The sequence below is a fragment of the Eleutherodactylus coqui genome, chromosome 5 (assembly GCF_035609145.1).
Source record: "Eleutherodactylus coqui strain aEleCoq1 chromosome 5, aEleCoq1.hap1, whole genome shotgun sequence".
NCBI classification, from domain to species: Eukaryota; Metazoa; Chordata; class Amphibia; order Anura; family Eleutherodactylidae; genus Eleutherodactylus; species Eleutherodactylus coqui.
In genome coordinates, this window is record NC_089841.1 from 109,173,312 (window position 1) to 109,193,715 (window position 20,404).

General features: G+C 43.8%; 1 protein-coding gene across 1 annotated transcript in view; it reads right to left on the reverse strand.

Moving 5' to 3' along the window:
- The window catches only part of SKIC3 (SKI3 subunit of superkiller complex), a 114,102-nt gene that overhangs the window by 6,259 nt on the left and 87,439 nt on the right, over positions 1–20,404 (reverse strand). Inside the window, exons 38-39 of the mRNA XM_066603004.1 lie at positions 14,366–14,518; positions 10,938–11,065 (exon numbers count right to left, since the gene is read on the reverse strand). Of these exons, the coding sequence (XP_066459101.1) occupies positions 10,938–11,065; positions 14,366–14,518 (281 nt within the window). The remainder of the gene's footprint in view (positions 1–10,937; positions 11,066–14,365; positions 14,519–20,404) is intronic.

Sequence of the window (20,404 nt, forward strand, 5' to 3'; positions counted from 1 at the left end):
AGGAGTGCAGCATCAGGAGGGCTCTGAACTACAATGGTGTGCATGGCAGGATTGCAAGGAGAAAGACTCTGCTCTCCAAAAAGAACATTGCTGCCCTTCTGCAGTTTCCTAAAGATCACCTGAACAAGCCAGAAAACTATTGAAACAAAGTTTTGTGGACGGATGAGATCAAATAGAGTTTTTTGGCTTAAATGAGAAGAGCTATATTTGGAGGAAGAAAAACACTGCATTTAAAACCTCATGCCATCTGTGAAACACGGTAGTGGTAGTTTCATGGTGTGGACCTGTTTTCTGCATCTGGGCCAGGACGGCTATACATTATTGATGGAACAATGAATTCTGAATTAGATCAGTCAATTTTAAAGGAAACTATTAGGACATCTGTCTGTGAGCTGACTCCTAATAGAATGTGGGTCATGCAACAAGACTACGAACCAAAGCACACAAGTCGTTCTACAAAAGAATGGTTAAAAGAAGAATAAAGTTAAAGTTTTGAAATGGCCAAGTAAAAGTCCTGACCTTAATCCTAAAGAAATGTTCTGGGAGGACCTGAAGTGAGCGGTTCAGGGGGTGGGGAGGGAACCCATCAACATAACAGAGTTGGAGCTGTTTTATATAGAGGAATGGGCTAAAATTCCTCCAAGCTGATATGCAGGACTGATCAAAAGTTACCATAAGCATTTATATGCAGTTATTGCTGCACACAGGGGGTGACACCAGATCCTAAAAGGCAAGGTTCACCTACTTTTGCCAATCACATGTGATATTGGATCATTTTCCTCAATAAATAAATGACCAGAACTAATATTCGACTTATTTGTTTTTCTTTATCTACTTTTAGGACTTGTATGAAACAATTTTAGGTCAAATATTAACAGAAATATGGAAAATCACGAAAGGCTCACAAGTACCATTGTAGATGTGATGACAATCTATATAAAAGCACATGTGAAAAAGACAGGTTTACTAATAAATCATATACTGAACAGGAGTCAACAATGTGATGCAGCAGCCAAAAAGGCAAACACAATTCTGGGATGTATTAAGTGAAGCACAGAGTCTAGATCATGTGAGGTAATTATCCCCCTCTACTCTTCCTTAGTCAGACCTCATCTGGAATACTGTGTCCAGTTCTGGGCACCCCACTTTAAAAAAGACAGACCAACTGGAGCTAGTTCAGAGAAGAGTTACCAAGATGGTGAGCGGTCTGCAAATCATGTCCTATGAGGAACGATTAAAGGATCTGGGAATGTTTAGCTTGCAAAAAAGAAGGCTGAGAGGAGACTTAATAGCTGTCTACAGATATCTGAAGGGCTGTCACACTGCAGAGGGATCAGCCCTATTTCCATTCATACAAAGAAAGACTAGAAGCAATGGGATGAAACTGAAAGGGAGGAGACACAGATTAGATATTAGAAAAAACTTTCTGACGGTCAGGGTGATCAATAAGTGGAACAGGTTGCCATGGGAAGTGGCGAGTTCTCCTTCAATGAAAGTGTTCAAACAGAGGTTGGACAAATATGTGTCTGGGATGGTTTAGTGATCCTGCACTGAGCAGGGGGTTGGACCCGATGACCCTGGAGGTCCCTTCCAACTCTACCATTCTATGAAAAGCTGCAGAATATTTTTGTGCCATTTAAGCAATAGTGCAAATATAATAAAAAGAAGTATAACTCATAATGTTTAAAGGTGACATTATACTTAGAAAGTAAAATATATGTGATTATTACCAAAATCTGTTTAATTAGCAATAAGAGGCAGTGATCTACTTGAACACATCCAGCTTCCTTGATGGCATAAAGCTGTGCAAGAGCAAACAGCAGAAATCTTCCAGACCCTCTAGTTCTATCTTGCCTTCCTATAAGCTTTAATATACAGCACATTTTGCAGACAAAGAGGTGTTGAGAAATGTATAGATATTTTTACACATCTGAACACTGTCAGATAAAAACGTCACTTGCTGCAGTACATGCCTAGTCTGCCAGGATGAGGCAACAGATGGCTGGCACTGGGTGGTGTGTGTGACGGAGAGTACTAAACACTAGAGTAGACTGCCAACTGTCCTCCAGTAATTATCTCCATCCCTGAACACAGCCATTCAATGCAGTGCTGCATAATACAAGGCATACATGGACCACCTGTGCTACAACTGCAGATCTTCTAGGCGTTTAATTAAAGATTGGACAATATTTTTTAGGTTAGGCTGACCTGGGGGACAGACTATACAGCTCTCCCACTGCCCTCAAATCACCATTGGTGCCATATGTAAAGGACACTTCAGTCCGATTTGTGGTTCATTGCTCGAGAATGGCCCTGGGCATTCTAGAGGAGGCGATTGTCAAATCCTTAAGGCTTTTGATTGGCTGCTAGCGTTGTATTTGAGCCCAGGACCATTATCCAGCAATGAGCCGCCAAATGGCCCACTTTAGCATCATTTACATACGGTATGTGGCAGTTTCAAAAGTGGATTTCAGGGTCCCTGAGGCAGGCTGAGCAGCCAGAGAGGTGTGCATATGCTGTACTCTGCATCTAGGTTCCTGCCATGCTACTACACTCACTGTAAGAGAAACAAAAATCCCTCCCTAAGAAGGAGTTGTCAGAAGCGAATAAAACTTTCAATGTGTGATTGTAACATCAATATAAGTACAATATCAATGGAAAAGCATAATTTATTGCAGAAAACTGAAGACTTGAGGGGAGGCTCTAGTACCCTGTTATACCACCTCTAGCTTGGATACAAGATGTGATACAGGCGGGCCTGGAGGCTCCAGTACCCTGTTGTACCGCCTCTAGCTTGGATACAAGATGTGATACAGGCGGGCCTGGAGGCTCTAGTACCCTGTTATACTACCTCTAGCTTGGATACAAGATGTGATACAGATGGACATGGAGGCTCTAGTACCCTGTTGTACCAACTCTAGCTTGGATACAAGATGTGATACAGATGGACATGAAGGCTCTAGTACCCTGTTATACCACCTCTAGCTTGGATACAAGATGTGATACAGATGGGCATGGAGGTTCTAGTACCCTGTTGTACCAACTCTAGCTTGGATACAAGATGTGATACAGATGGACATGAAGGCTCTAGTACCCTGTTATACCACCTCTAGCTTGGATACAAGATGTGATACAGGCGGGCCTGGAGGCTCTAGTACCCTGTTGTACCGCCTCTAGCTTGGATACAAGATGTGATACAGGCGGGCCTGGAGGCTCTAGTACCCTGTTGTACCGCCTCTAGCTTGGATACAAGATGTGATACAGATGGACATGGAGGCTCTAGTACCCTGTTGTACCAACTCTAGCTTGGATACAAGATGTGATACAGATGGACATGAAGGCTCTAGTACCCTGTTATACCACCTCTAGCTTGGATACAAGATGTGATACAGATGGACATGGAGGTTCTAGTACCCTGTTGTACCAACTGTAGCTTGGATACAAGATGTGATACAGGAGGGCATGGCGGTTCTAGTACACTCTTGTACAACCTCTAGCTTGGATACAAAATGTGATATGGGCAGGCATGGAGGCTCTAGTACCCTGTTGTACCGCCTCTAGCTTGGATACAAGATGTGATATGGGCGGGCATGGAGGCTCTAGTACCCGGTTGTACTGCCTCTAGCTTGGATACAAGATGCGATATGGGCGGGCATGGAGTCTCTAGTACCCGGTTGTACTGCCTCTAGCTTGGATACAAGATGCGATACGGGCGGGCATGGAGGCTCTAGTACCCGGTTGTACTGCCTCTAGCTTGGATACAAGATGCGATACGGGCGGGCATGGAGGCTCTAGTACCCTGTTGTACTGTCTCTAGCTTGGATACAAGATGTGATACGGGTCAGCATTGAGGCATAGAGGTTCTGTATGGTAATCTACGGCATACCGCTGCACATTTGCTGTAACTGAGCCTCTAGATCGTGCAAACTCGTAGACGGTCAAAGTTGGCATCCCAGATGTTCTCACGCGTTCTTTTGGTGATAAATCTGGTGACCAGGCAGATCAGGGAAGTGTGACAATGTCGTGGAGACATTCCTGTGACCCCCTTGCTATATGCAGCTGAGCATTATCCTTCTGGAAAATACCTCTTGGAAGCCGCCATGAGAGGAACACATGTGGCTGCAGGATGTCCTGAACATACCGCTGAGCTGTCATTGTCCCCCGTACAACTACTAGGGGTGAATGAACCCATTGAAATATTTGAGTTCTATTCACTGCGTATTATGCACGCAAAATTTGCACACGTGATACGCAACACAAATGTGTCCGTATGAATAAGCCCTAAGGGTAGGTTCATACGGTGTTCATGCTCTCCATTAAACTTTCCAGCAAGGCATTATGTTTAAATACTCTAAAACGGTATTTGATTTTAGGAAAATTGAGTCCAACGTTGCAAGCTTTGTACTCCATGTGACCTGGTTTTTATGCCTTTCCATCTTTTTTGGAGGACAAAATAGCATAATCAACTACACCGCACTGTCGGCCTCATTAAAGTCAATGGTTCTATTTGAATACCATTTTCAAGTAATCTACTCGACTTCCCTGCTGGAATCTTAATGGAGAGCTTTAACGCTATGTGAATAAAGCCAAATATATTAGTGGGAAGCTCAGATCTTTCATAGTTCTATCTGCTGCTTGGGAAAGCCAAGTCTCTACCAATATTGTGCTCACGTGGCTTATTAACAGTACATTTGCTTATACCTGGGTATGTTGTCTTTCCAAAAATCTTTGCTTAACATGGAAGTTTTGTCATTCGGGAATCATGGGAGTCCTAGAAAGCTGGGAGACAAACCCTTCGGGGGCTCCAGTCATGGTCATGTTGGTTGTCATCCATTTCCCAGAAAGAGAGGAGAACAGTTGACTAGTACCAACCATCTGAGAGAAGACTGAGCCCGATTGTCTCTTTGTCCAGCAATTGAACAGGTATATCATTCAGAAAGGTCTTGTGTGACCGAAATGTTCAAAATACACGTCAATTCTACTTTTCTATTAATTTGGAGTCTGCATGTATATACTTGCAGATTATGAAATCTTATATTACATCTCCATCACCAAGGAGACTACTAGGGATTTATCTTAGATTTCGCATCTCAGGGCCTAAATACTGACTGCTTCATTATTGGGTAAATACCATATAACAGAGAAATTCATGGCCCTTTTGGTCAACCAGGAGCCAAATGTGAAGTTTCCACAATCTAGAAGTAGCTAAATCATTACCGTCAAAATCCTGCAATTTTAACAAATATTTTTTGTAATTATACAAATGCACTGAAAATTCAGGATATACAAAAGGCAAAGATGATTCTCAGAGAATGCGGTATCATTGTTTCTCTCCTTGTGGCGACTGCAGCATCGAATTCCACGGGGCAATGTGGCAATATTGGCAATGTGCATAATTTTGACTATGGGGATCAGATTTTATGTATATAGGGGCAAAATGCTATGTCAACAGCGCCTCCTATTGGAAGGTAGTTTTCTTCTAAGTCAACCTTCGACCTTTCAACAGGCTTTGCAATATGACTAATGACGTAAGCCAAATTAATGACTTCTACTGAAGGAAGAGACACCCATCTGCAGACAGGCTATATCAGAGCATTTGCCCTTACCAGTGCAGACACTGTGCCGATTGGCTGGGTGAGAGGCCTTTGTGGTGGGTCTGGAGGAATAAAGTTTCTCCTTGTGGAGATTTCAAACAGGAAAAAGGTACGAGAAAAAAAGGAAAAAAACAATTTGTTTAATCTCTGAAAAATGGTGTGTGCTCATATTCTACCTGAGGAGCCCGTCACAAGGGACAGAAGAGGTAGTATACACAGATTTATCCCCTGCAGTGAAAGCCTTGCTCCTAATGATGCATCTAAGCCAAGAGTCACTATCTAGCTGCGGGCTTTGTAAGGACACAGGATGACATAATAAATCCTTTATGCCATGATGCATGAACCAGCCGTTACACTATTCCAAACTTATAATTTAAAGCCATGCATAAAGTGAAGTGAAGTGGGGTGGAGTGCATCCTATGCCCCTGTTAGCACCAGCCAAGCGAGGTATCATAAGGGTTGGTTCTCTGACATTTTCTTTCACTTGTAGATATGGACTTTGTAACGTAAAGCCAAAATGTTATCAAGTTTTCCAGCTGAAAAGCAAGAGTACATAATTGAAAAATAATGTTAGACCCAAATATACCCCTGATGCTTTATTTATTTGGAGAAGCGCTAAAACCAGAACTTGGGGAAGCGGCATCGTGTTCGGCGCCATCTTCCCATAGTTCATCTGTGCCATTCCAGGTCTGAGATAACTCAGCAGCACTAAAGGGAAGCAGTTTTAATGTGACTTTTTTTTTTTTTTTTAAATATAAGCTTTGGCTATCCATTCTACACAGTAACCCTTGACCTTCTCTATTACACTGTCTGGGCCTGGAACATCAAGCCCCTCGGACTCACAATGACACCTTGCAAAATGGAGATGACTTAGTGAAAAATGTAAAAAAAAAAAAAACAATAGGACCAGCTGATTCACACAACCGTGATTTCGGAACGTATTATGTGCGCGATGCACGGCCGTTTGACACGCGGAGAATGGAGTCAATGAAAGTGCAGTAGGGTCCTGGCTTATTACCCAGAGGAGCATGGATGGTCCTATAAGTCTCCTCACTCACCTTCTTGGTGCTCTCACTAAGGAGTGATGTTACCCCTCCTGACCCACGTCATAGGCCTCTCCCTAGCCAAGCCAGGATCCTACTGCACACTGATGAGGGGCTAAAACCCTGAAACAGCTGTCTGTGTATGGATTCTGGCTTGGTCTTCAATTCCCAATCATTGCTCTACAGACCTGTATAAAGGGTCATGTATTGATTTAAAGGAATGCTGTCATCCAATAGGTGGCGCTGCAGAGGTATTGTTCCATCTTCCAGATCTGCTACTGACACATTACTCTGCTGTTCCCCTACATTGCACTGGCCGACCAGCATGTAAAACATGATCCTTCCAGGGACAGGGAGGGCATGGGGAAGGCCGAGAAAAAAGCAGCATGCGATCATCCGTGCTACAGGGAGGGAGAGATGGGGAATAACTACCTGTTTAGAATCTACAGGAGGTCACGCAAGCAGGAGATAAACACCAGGATCATGGCGATCCGACTGCATGTGAGACGGTGTGACAGATGTATTCCAGCTACAGGCAGTATATTAGACACATCTTCCTGCATATAAACCATTTACACATAAAGGGCTTCTACAACTCTTAAAAACCAAGAGTGGTTCCTACTCCCCCTAACTTCATGCAGCCATGTATCACATGCCCACTGAGTAATCTGAATGGGTACCAAGTAATACATCATGTAGGGAAAATAGGCCGCCTCTCGCTGTACCCAGGAGCTTGATACATACAAATTATGGATTTTAGTGAAATTCATATAAATGTGTAAATAATATACATAAATTTATAAATAAGCTCCTAAACCTCCCAATGGTGACTGAATACAACTTCAATTCTATAGTCAAAGGGAACATTAAAAGGATTGCACCACAATCACAAGTTATCCCCTAACCACGGGCGAGTGGATAACTTGCTGATCGGTAAGGGTCTCCTCATATCCCCAAGAGATGACAAAAATCAAGAGAACCTCCACCATCAAACGAAACCCCACATATTTCCAATACAGATATAGCAATAGCCTAATCAAGCAGAATCAGTAATCTTATCAGGGAGTAATGGTCGATTTTTGTTTTCAAAGAACAACCACTATATGAGGCTCTATTCATTTTCAATGCAACTGCCTGAAGTAACCAAGCAGCAAGTGCTCGGACATTTAGTCATCCCCATTGAAATCAATAGAGCAACGACCACGCGTGCCTGGCCAGCGCCCCATTCTTTCTGATGTCACCGTTTGGGAAATGTTGAAAATTTTGTCAAAATGCTTCTTCCCATAATTCCAAATGTCCATTTAAAGTGTAAAACTGAGCCCCAGTACCTTTGTCGACCTGCACCACCACTTTCCAGCCAGCTACAGATTTCCACATTGTAATTAAATTGCCTCCAAGAAGTGCAAAAACTACATCTCCCACAATGCCCCACTGCCAGTTACTGCCAAGTGTGCATTCACGACTGCACACACTGTGTCGCAATTACAGAATATGAAGGCACTGAGCGTGCCCGACCAGTAAAACAGCGGAGCCTACAGGACGTAACCACTGGAGACCGATGGAGGACTAAGCCTGGCTGCATGATTTTGAGTGAAAACTGCACAGCTCATTGTAATGGCCAATTTAGAGGACATGTAACATAGGATCCCTTGTCTTTACGACTGTGTGAAGGTAAGTAGTGGATTTGAAACTATGACTTGCATCAGGGAATTAATAATTTATGTGCAGACAATATGCATTAGTTGAAGATTAACAAGAATATCTGCACATTAGCCATTTACAATATATCACTGCTTACAGATCCTCTAAGTGAGGATCATTAATATGGAGAAGGACCCATTAAACTGCCTACAAGAATAATAAGAATGGCCACCACCTCTTAGTGCTCCAATCATTTCACCATCATCTCCTATATAATTTATTATGTTCTATATCATTCGCAAAGTTAGAAACTGAAACATCTACATTACTAATCTGTCACGGAGCTCAAGACAGGAGATCTGTTGCTGCGACGAGATGGTAGAGTAACCTCTATGTAAGAAAGTGGTTCAACCAAGAGAAGCTCCAACTACGTGAGAGATAATGGGGAGAACGGTGAAGCCGCTTTTAGACGAGCCGATTCTCGTTTGAGCAAGCGAGTGACGTCACTGCCGTCTCATTCGTCCTGTGTATACAGCAGATACATCGTTGGCTCATTCAAAGGAGAATCATTCAGTCATTCACATTTGCTGGAATAAGAAAGACTAAACCAACACTGTGTAAACGGAACGATAAGTGAACGAGCCAACGATGGTTTTCATGGCTGCATAAAATGAATGATGAGTAGAGATGACCGAGTATACTCGCTAAGGCACATTACTCGAGTGAGTATCTCCTCGCTCGTCTCTAAAGATTCGGGGGCTGGCGGGGGGATCTCTCTCTCTCCCTCTCTCCCCTCCGCAACTCACCTGTCACCCGCGCCGGCCCCCGAATTTTTAGAGACAAGCGGGGATATACTCGGCTAAGGCACTACTCGCTCGAGTAATGTGCCTTAGCGAGTATACTCGCTCATCTCTAATGATGAGCAATAAGCAAACGATTCTCGTTAGTCGTTCGCTTGTGTTTAGCCTGAACGATTATTGTTTGCTTTCGCAATTTTTTGGAACGATATTGTTCCGTCTGAATGCACCTATGACTGATTTGTAGCTAGTGTTAAAATCGAATAGAAACCATACCAGCAGACAAGCACCGGTGAGCCTGTTGAAAAGTGTCCGTTTAATACTAATGGAAAATAATGGGATCAAAGACTATGAATAAGTATAGTTCTATGGAGCGCCAAGAAGCATGGATTAACTGTCAGGAATACAGTCTCCATGCCAAGATTAAATTATCAAGGGCACCAAGTACTGTGGCCAACTTTTACATACACAGCTTGGGCGAAACAGCGGGGTCATATCAGGGCCGACTGGTTGATATATGACTATCAAGATTATTATTTCAGATGGCATTAGCAGCGACAACCGTGTCAGTAGGTAAAACAAGATGTAAAGCATTCATCTCAATACCTAGAAATAAATCAGCAGAACCAGATTCCTCATAGTAGAAAACATCAACGAACAGAAATACTCTATACGGACACAAAAAAAGGCACTGTCCCACCATTGAAGGGGTTCTCGAGATTTAAGACATTGATGACCAATCCCTACGATAAGTCATAAATATCAGATCTGCTGGCCTGGCACCTCTGTCCATCACCTGCCTTTTAAGAGGCCACAACTCTTCGGTGAGTATGGCGGCCTCTTCAGTGTATACAGGGTATAGCGCCGTTCATTTCGTAGTGGCAGTACCTAGTATTGTATTAAATGGGACTAAACTGCCCAAATGCCATGTGACCAATGAATATGAAGTCACAGGTTGACGGGAGTAAGCATGTTTTTGTCTGTGAACACGCAGTGTATTTATGGACCGAAATATTTATGCCCATGTGAACGAGCCCTGAGGAAAAGGCCGTAGCGTTCACCCATATGTAAACCCTGCAAAGCCGTTTAAATATCACATTTTATAGATCCTAATAGAATTAAAAGGGACATTCCCTTCTCAGAAAGTGATGACATGCAGCTCAGATACATCATATCTTTACAATTGATGTTGGTCCAATCTCTGTGACCCATACCAATCATGAACATGAAGGAGATGCAACACTTATGGAGAGTTACAAGCCCTTCACTGTTTTTCTCCTGCACAACAGCCCCCAACCATCTACTGTGGCCCAGTCCAAGTGAATGAAGCCAGCTTCAAAACTAATGAAGGGCCCACAGTGCTGAAAAGAGCTGCAGCCCATTCATTCTTAGAATCTGGCAGTACTACAACTGTGAATCATTGGTTACTGTATGTCTTGTATTTGTGATAGAGAATTTCGATTGTGAACTGTGAGTGATGTGAATGCTCATAATCTCTGTACAGTCCTGCAGTATATGTTAGTGCTATATAAGCAACCTGAAATTAGAATAATGAACTCATTTTTTTTACAAACAAGAATGTCCGCTGTTCGGGACTGCTGTCATTGCAGATGTAACCTGCAGTAGATAGCTCTGTCCATAGTGCAGTGGTCCTGGTTGGTACTGCAGGTGCAGCTCCCATTGAATTCAATATATGCTTCCATCTCTGTCGGTAATGACAGCAGGCCTGGCAATTGGTGGGGATCATGAGCAGAGGACCCCTGCCAATCAACTATTGATGACAGTTCCTGACGATAGGTTATCAATAGTAAAAGTCCCGGAAAACCCCTTAATGAACAGTTACATCGGTTAGTGAAACTCACCGTGACCCTTTTGTGCTGAACTGTAGGATCCCTTGAAGAAGAATGGCCAATGGGCAAGAGGTCATCTTCAAAACTTCACTTGTAGCCTCTTGCAGAAGTGCTGGCCAGCGTGCATCGGGAATCTTAGCCTGAATGGAGCAATAATTCAAACAATAAATTGAGAGGCATTTCATACTCATTAGCAAGAAATTAAAATCAATGAATGCAGGGACAAGAGAAGCAACTTCACAGAATAAAGCCTGAAATGTACCTTATAGGCAAAGACAGACGCGAAGATAGACATTATACTTCTTTTCAGGTTTTAAACATCTAGAAGTAATTTCAGGCCAGTATATCTTCCTACCTCTGCCCTCACTATTCTATGTGTGACAGGCTTATAACAGTCCCGTTACCTACCAGAGGTTAGTAGCTCCAGGTACTTTATTGGGCTTTTTTTTACATAAATGCATAAGTGTACCCTATATCAAATCTCTAATGTATAGTCTATATTCACTGCTGGCCCATTTCCCCATTTCCCATGTTTTCTTGCCCTGCACATAACAGCTTCTGTAAACGTCTAGCAGCCATGGATGCCAGTAAGTAGTATTTAATGCACACAAATTCCTATGGCTCTTACTGAATGGCACAAAAAAGGAAACAGTTACCAAAAAAAAGTTATAAACACCCATTTATTATACATATAAATATTTAAAGCATACCTAACTTTTCAGAATAAAGCTCCTGTATGTACACTGGTGAGAGGAGTCTAGCTGCTATACATGTGTTCTATAAACTGTGCAGAGAACTGCAGATGCTGCTCTCTAAATGTTTGTAACATACATAGACCTAAAAATATCATGTAAGACAGTGTACAGCAAGACTGAGCAGTGGAGATGTGTTTTCCGTAACTAAAAACACAATAAACAATGACTTACTATTTGTTGCAGGCAGTGTCTGTGTGAGTCTCTCCTCCTCCTCCTCTCATCCCCCCCTCCCCACTGCTCTCTGTACAACAGTTCAATGAGCATGATGACCATCTTCCTCCCTCACCTTCTCTTCTACTGCCATGAAATCTCCTGTCACTCATTTGAGAGAAGACAGTGGACAGCAAGCTATGAGAAAGGGAATCCCTAGTGGCCAGCACTTTAAAGAGATTTTCCAGCACAGAAATATTATAGATGTGTCCATTTAAGTTTATTCTATTTAATCACATTTAATCTTGCAGCTGAAATAAATGGTTAAAATGAGAAAATCACTTGTGTTCTATTATTGTTATTATAAATGCCTCCATTATGACAAATCCCTTCATTGATTTCTTTTTCAGCTTCATTATAAAAAAGCCGCCTGCCAAGATAGCCGCACAGGACTACAAATGTAACGGGCTTAACATTATGGCAATAAATATTTATACAAATAAGATGGAAGTTCAGAATTGTGCTGGCCGCAGCAGTCTGGGCTGCAGAGATTGCATTGGTTAAAGCATTGATCCATTAAAAGGAACAAGGGGCACGTTAATGCATTAGACTGGGGCTACATGGTTTTAACGGTGTGACTGTCTAATTTTAACTATTGAGCGATAGGTGCGGTCCACATGTGTGCATCTACTTGCATGAAACTCAAGTGTGTTCAGCCTGACCACGGGTCTACTGACCTGAACTCACAGCATCAAAGGGTCCATGAGTTTAGGTCAGTAGACCCACAGTTAGGCCAGGACACTACTGTATTATGGGCGCAAAAATGCACCCCTATTACACTGGTGAGAAGGCAGCTTTACAGAAGACTGATTCTAGGATTATTCTTGATAATGGAATTTGAAGACAAATGTGAGGGAAGAATATGAAATCCATATGACTGGTAGAAAATGGTAACCAAAAATACATCTTTCAAAAAGTCTACATATTAACAAGAAATGTGATTACTGTACTCAGAATAGGTTAAAGGGACATAACTATCACCTTTGAGTCCCGTAAACTAAGTTATGAGGCTCAAAAAGGTGAGAGAATGGGGGTCCGGGAGGTAACTCAGACACTGACAAGGCGCCCTGTTCCAGCGTTTGCATCTCGTGAAGCCATTGTGCGGCAGTAGAGATGAATGGGAGGTGTGTGCTCAGAGTCAACCTGCTGGCGTGTGCTCAGAGTCAACCTGCTGGCGTGTGCTCAGAGTCAACCTGCTGGCGTGTGCTCAGAGTCAACCTGCTGGCGTGTGCTGATTTCGAGGGACACAGTGCTGGAACGAGGGGTCAGCTTCCTGCACTCCCCGTTCCCTCATCTTTGAAGCCTCATAACTTAGCTTTTAGGGCTAAGTGTTGCATTCAAGTATGCAGAGTAGATTCATGTAGGGTTTATGTAGTAGCATTTTGCAATGCACAGTGCCAGTATTGTTGCCTACCATGCCTAGTAGGTTGCTTAATGATATTGACTCCAATGCAGAGGCTAATAGTTGCAGTCTGTGATCAAGAGTGGATGAGTTTATTATACGTACCATACAAACTAAGTGCAAGAAGGGCTAATCGCAGTAATCTTGAGAAATGTGATGTAAAGTGTGAAATCCATGATTGGCAGAAGGTGGTAACCAAAAATACAGTAAGAAGAGAATAGTAGAGATCTTTGAAAAAGCCTGCATATTAGCCTGCATTTGCATCCCTACATGGAATACGTTAACTGTTGCAGTTGAGTAGAGGGTAGTTGTGGAAGAGTCTACTGTACGGAGCAGATTATTGTGGAGCTAGTGTAATAGTCTGCTAAGCAATCTACTACACAAAGTGTCAGTGTACAGCACTTGTCTATTATGCATAGCAGGTTAGCGAGTGTTAAAAGTGCATTTACACTCAAAGATGATCGCTCAAAAGATGGCTTTTGAGCGATCATTTTGCATGAACTACTACTTGGTACTAATGCCTATTAGTACCAATTAGTAGCCTGTGAACCACTGGGAGCTGTATTCAGGGAACAGACCACCCACTGTTCTCTGAATAAATTCCCTTTTTTCTGCCACAGGGCTGACAGCTGTAATCAGCACTCCACGGACAGAACACAGCGTGCGGTCCTTCTTATCAGCTCTTCTGCCGACCAATAGATTTCATGCCGAAATGGAATTCATCGTTAGGCAGAAAAGTGATAGATGGGCAGATTTACACCCAACGATTATCGCTCAAAAGATGGCTTTTGAGCGAATATCGTTGTGTCTAAAGGGGCCATAAGGGCTCCCACAAACTTGCATTTGCGTTTTTTGTTAACGTGATTGTCAATGAAACTTTCTTATGTTAAAAACGCAGCGCAGTGCAACTTGCGTTTTTGGTGCATTGTGTTGCGTTTTTAACATTAGAAAGTCCCATTGACAATCGCGTTAACAAAAAACGCAATCACAAGTGTGTGGGAGCCCTAAGGCCTCCAAGGCAGACTTAATAGCTGCAGTCTGTGATAAAGAGTGGATGAGTTTAATATACGTACCATACAAACTTTAAGTGCAAGAAGGGCTAATCGCAGTAAGCTTGAGAGTTTCCCACTCCAGTTTCCTTGCTGGGATGCCAGCTGTAAACTCTTCCTGTAGCACATCTCTGCATCCATCATCATCGCCTGTGACTGGTAAACATCAGCCAACCACTGAAATGCAGGAAAGGAAATTATCGCTTCAACATACAATGTTACAAACTAACAATAAAGGGACCACAAGAAATGCAACATCCAGCAAACTACCAACTTCCAACATGTCACCACCTTTATACTTTCCTCTCTGATGGCAGCCTAAGTCACAGACACACAAAATGTGATATGTGCGTTATAGGTACCTCATTAGTAGTTTGCCAGAAATTGGCATTTTATCAGTAGCAGCCACCCAAAAATGGCTACAAGAAGTAGTCCTAGATATTCATGAGCTTCAGGCTACCCCCGCCCTCTTCACCCTCTCTGATTGACAGCTGTCTATGCACAGTAACAGGCAGGCAGTTATCAATTAGCAGCTGCTGGGCGGGTGTGTCTACATCTTAGCTGCAGGCCAATAGCAAACTATGAAATGCACTGCAAACTATTATTTTAATCTGTGGCACGTTTCTTCTTTTGGCGTATTTATTTTATTTTTCATTTCCTTAGTCGCAGCAAACCATGGGTATGGCACATTAGTTTCCAAGCATTTTTGCCATTTACTTCTGCATAGAAAAAAATGCCTAGGGGGTAAAAAAAAAAAAAAAGGCGAAAAGTGCATGATTTTTTTTTTTTTTTACAAGACAAAGAAACGGCACACAAAACTGCATGCAAGGGAAGCCTAAAGGCACCTTTTACACGGGATGACTGTCCCACGAACTACTGTCTGACTATCGCTCCAATGCTTTACTCAGGATCGTTAAGGTTGCCCATTTACAGTAAAGATGGCTTCTATTAGCTTTATCCCCAAAGCACAAAAGCTGTAAGGCTCTATAGTATGGAGCTATATGTCCTCCATGTGCTACTGTATAGGCATCATCAGGGGTCATATGTAAGAAGCTATTCTTCTAGAGAGAAAAGCTTTGTAAATACAAAACCGGTTGGAGACTTCCACCATTTTTTTCTGTCGGATTCGTACTGAATCTGATGAATAATCTCTGTATGTACAAAATCGAAAGCATAGCACTGCTATTTTCCTTCATATTTTCTGTTATGTCTATGGTACGTGTTTCTTGCCTAGCTTGAATATTGGTCATATCTTGTGCCTCCTCCCCCATATACCCCATATAGTATCATCTCCCACTTCTATGTCCAGTGTAAGTGTTGAGGTGTTATTTATGGCAGTGAGCCATAAAACCTCTGGGTGGGTCACTAGCCAGTTGCTTAACGAATCTAATTTGAACTAGTCTCCCCCAGGTGTTGGCTGTTGCTTGGCATTAAAAGAAGTACCCATTCACTGACACGCATGTGGCAGTTCCCTATGATTAAATGTGCCCGTGATCAAGTGCGATTTCTATGCAGTTTAACATGGCAAGAGACAGGTATGCCGCATAAATGGTCCTAAAACCCTGTACTCCCTGACCATCACTACTACTGTAGTCTCTTTTCTTATCTTTACTGTTTTCTATCAAACCTACATCCAGCGCCCACCTCTGGGGCATTCTATCCATATCAGTCCCTCTCCCCTCTCTCCACCCATGCACAGCTCACATGCACTCTTTACCTTCCTAAAACGTCTCAATCCCCCTGAAGCCACAGTGAAACATAACTATCGCCTTCATAAATCCCCTAACCACCTGCTCACCCTCGCTGCTGTACTGCTGCTACTAGCAGCAGGGGACATCTCTCCCAATCCTGGCCCACCCTCTAGTGCCCCAAACTATTACCCCCCACCTGCCCCACTGAGACACCCTTCTAGTCCAACAACTAGTCTCTGCATATCCTCCCCGGTTTCCTTTCAATGTGCGCTCTGGAATTGCCAGTCGGCATGTAACAAACTCCCCACCATCTATGACTTTTTCACTGCTAAATCCCTAAACCTGTTAGCTCTAACAGAAACATGGATACAGCAACCTGACACGGCCTCCCCTGCTGCACTGTTCTACAATGGCCTGCAGTTCTCCCATACCCCAAGACCGGAAGATAGGCGTGGGGGAGGAGTGGGTGCTCTCCTCTCCCCACATTGCACCTTCCAGGTCATCCCTCCAGTACTCCCACTCACTTTCCCATCCTTCGAGGTACATGCCCTACGGCTTTTCCGTCTGCTGTCCATGCGAGTAGCAGTTATCTACCGCCCCCCAGGTGCTCTTCACCTGTTTCTGGACCACTTTGCCGCCTGGCTCCCCCAATTTCTCTCCTGTGAAATCTCAACCCTCATCCTATGAGACTTCAACATCCCCACTAACGACCCCATCTCCCCATCTGCCTCTCAGCTTCTCTTGATCTGGTCTTCTTCCGTCTCTGCTCTGCTTCCAACTTCACTAACTCCCCTCTCTCGGACCATAACCTCCTCTTTTTCTCTGTCAAGCTTCCTAGCATCTCCCCAGACCCTCCTACCTCTCGTTCATACAGGAACCTTCAGGCCGTTCACACCAAAAACTTTGCTGAGTCTCTACAGTCTTCTCTGTCCCCTATCGCTCTCCTCTCCTGCCCCAACCTGGCTGCCGCACATTACAACACCGTTCTCAAACATGCCCTGCATAAAGAGGCGCCCCCCTAATCTAAGCCATCCAATATAGACAGCGGCAACCCTGGCTCACGCCTCAAACGCGAGTCATCCGGCGGTGCTCTAGGTGTGCTGAACGGCGGTGGAGAAAGTCTCAAAAGCCCGCAAACTTTCTCCACTTTAAATTTATGCTCAGAACATACAACCTAGCCCTCCACAATGCCAAACAAGTCTACTTCACCTCTCTCGTCTCATCACTATCCCATAACCCTAAAAGACCCTTTCCCTTCACTTCTCAGCCCAAAACTGCAGCCCCCCCCCCCCCGTGACAGATCTCAGTGCTGAAGAGATGGCTGCTTACTTCAAAAAGAAAATTGATGACATCCGGCAGGAAATAACCTTCAAATCCCAGACTAGCCCTGACTGTAGTCTTGTCAGCACTGCATCTAGCTCCTGTTCAATCTCTGTACTTAAACCAACAGAGGAAGAAGTCTCCAGACTGCTCTCCTCCGCTCGCCCCACCACCTGCGCTAGCGACCCTCTTCCCTCACACCTCCTGCGGTCCCTCTCCCCGGTGATCATCTCCCACCTCACCACTATATTCAATCTTTCTCTGACCACTGGCATTTTCCCATCCTCATTCAAATATGCTATCATATCACCGCTGCTAAAGAAATTGACTCTTGACTTAACTGATGCTGCCAACTATCGACCCATCTCAAACCTGCCCTTTATCTCCAAACTACTAGAACGCCTGATTTACTCTTGCCTTATAAGCTATCTCTCAGATAACTCTCTTCTTGACTCTCTACAGTCTGGCTTCCGTCCCCAACACTCGACAGAAACCTCCCTGACTAAAGTGTCAAACGACCTCCTGACAGCCAAATCGAGGGGCGACTACTCCCTACTGATCCTCTTCGACCTCTCTGCAGCATTCGACACTGTTGACCACAAACTTCTCCTCAGTATGCTTCGCTCCACTGGACTAAAGGACATTGCTCTCTCCTGGTTCTCCTCCTAACTATCCGACCTCTCCTTCAGTGTCTGCTTTGCTGGCTTTACCTCCCCCTCCTCTTCCCCTTGCTGTTGGAGTCCCCCAGGGCTCGGTTCTCGGCCCCCTCCTCTTCTCCATCTACACAGCCCCCATTGGACTGACCATCAGGAGATTTGGTTTCCAGTACCATCTCTATGCTTATGATACCCAGGTATACACCTCCTCCCAGGACATCACAGCAGCATTCCTCCAGAACACCATCGACTGTCTGTCTACTGTCTCTAACACTATGTCCTCTCTCTACCTAAAACTGACCTTCTCCTGTTTCCACCCGCTAGTAACCGACCTCATCCTGACATCTCCATCTTAGTGTGTGGCACCACCATAACTCCCAGACAGCACGCCCGCTGCCTTGGGGTCATATTCGACTCTGATCTTTCCTTCACCCCTTACATCCAATCTCTGGCCTGAACATGTCAGCTGCACCTCAAGAACATCGCTAGAATACGCCCTTTTCTCACCATGGACACACTAAAAACGCTTACTGTTGCCCTCATCCACTCTTGGCTCGATTACTGCAACTCGTTGCTGATCGGCCTTCCCTGTACCAGACTCTACCCTTTCCAATCCATCATGAATGCGGCAGCCAGGCTCCTCTTGCTGTCCCGCCGCTACTTGGACGCCTTCGCCCTGTGCCAGTCACTGCACTGGCTGCCCGTCAAATACGGAATACAATTTAAACTCACTACCCTCATCCACAAAGCCCTCCCCAGCACCGCCCGGCCCTACATTGCTTCCCTCATCTCAATTCACCACCCAGCCCGCGTCCTCCGCCCTGCTAATGAAATCAGACTGAGTGCCCCTTTAATTTGAACCTCTCATTCCCGCCTCCAAGATTTCTCAAGAGCAGCACCGGTCCTCTGGAACACGCTACCAAAAAATATCTGGGCAGTCACTGACACGTTAAGTTCAGAAGTGCTCTAAAAACGCACCTCTTCAGGGAGGCATACCATATCCCCAAAACCAAACCCCTCTGTACTCCGCCTGATAACATGCTCCCTGTTCCACAGACTGCAATCAAATATAGCAGTAATCAACCGGCACCTGCAGTCATCCTGATTCCGCCACTATACAGCCTGACCATTGTCTATGTGTATAGCATCCCTCATTCTCCATCCCCCATACTGTGCACATCTCCAGCCCTTTACCTTCTGTATCACCCCATTATCTGTAGTATGTAAGCTCGTTGAAGCAGGACCCTCACCCCTATTGTTTCCATCAATTGATTACATGTAACCCTTATCTTGTTTTATTTCCCCTGTATTGTAAGCGCTGCGGAATATGTTAGCGCTATATAAATAAAGATTATTATTATATGGAAAAATGGTAAAGGAACCGAGTACTTGAATAAATACATAAATACTGTATGTGTATGATGCCTGACTCTGAAATGTTATAAGCTAGCCTGAAGACATTAGTCCTGGAACTCCATTAATATTTCAATGATATGTAAGACAGGATTTAAAGGTGGAAATGCCCCTTAATACACAGTATAAAATGTCTAAATCTCAGAAAAAAAGAATTATTTCTTTTCTGATCCGACTTTTATGAGTCACCGCTCTTGTTTAGTTATAACACAATAGTTTTGATTTATGATGTTGCTCATAAAATTGCTAAAGAAATAAAGGTTTCCTTTATACAACAGCTGCGCAAAACCAGTGTGGGCAGCAAAATGAATCATTCAGAGCAAAGTTTTTGTAGCACCGGCAAAATAAAATTTTCCTCTACAAATTACCAATGACTGTAGTTGTTGAAGTCATAGCTTCTGAAAAGTGTCTGGACAACCTTGTGAGGGCCATCTATGGATGAGCTACAGGTCAACCTAACAATAAAAAAAAAAGCCACAAGAGCTATGGCTACAAAGTCAATTTCCTTGTTCTTGTTACTGAAGACCACAGCAACTCCAGGAAAAAAAAGGAATCAGAATCTGTCTTAGTCGACATAATTCTGTAAAGATTGATTAAAACAGGACTAGAATTTGAGGTGACCGGGAACCTTACACATGGCTTGGTTTTTGTGGAATCCCTCTAACACTACACTCTAAGATCCGTTCCTCGGATCACAAATGACAGAAAGATTTATGGTTTTGATGCATTTGCAGCTTTTATCTCGTCAAAAACAGCAGCAAATGCAGCCAAAGCGTACGTGGTTCTGTTGACGCAGCTTTACCCCATTAGTAGTCCACCTGCAAGCACCAAGCTTGGTACTTTTTATATAAAAGCAGTGGGAAAAGCACATGGAAAAAAAAAGACAAGAGTCCTCAGGTACATGGCAGAGACTCTGCTGCACTTCGTGGGCCACTTTATTATGCATCATGCAGCGCTGCATTAAGAAATTAAAGCGAACCTCT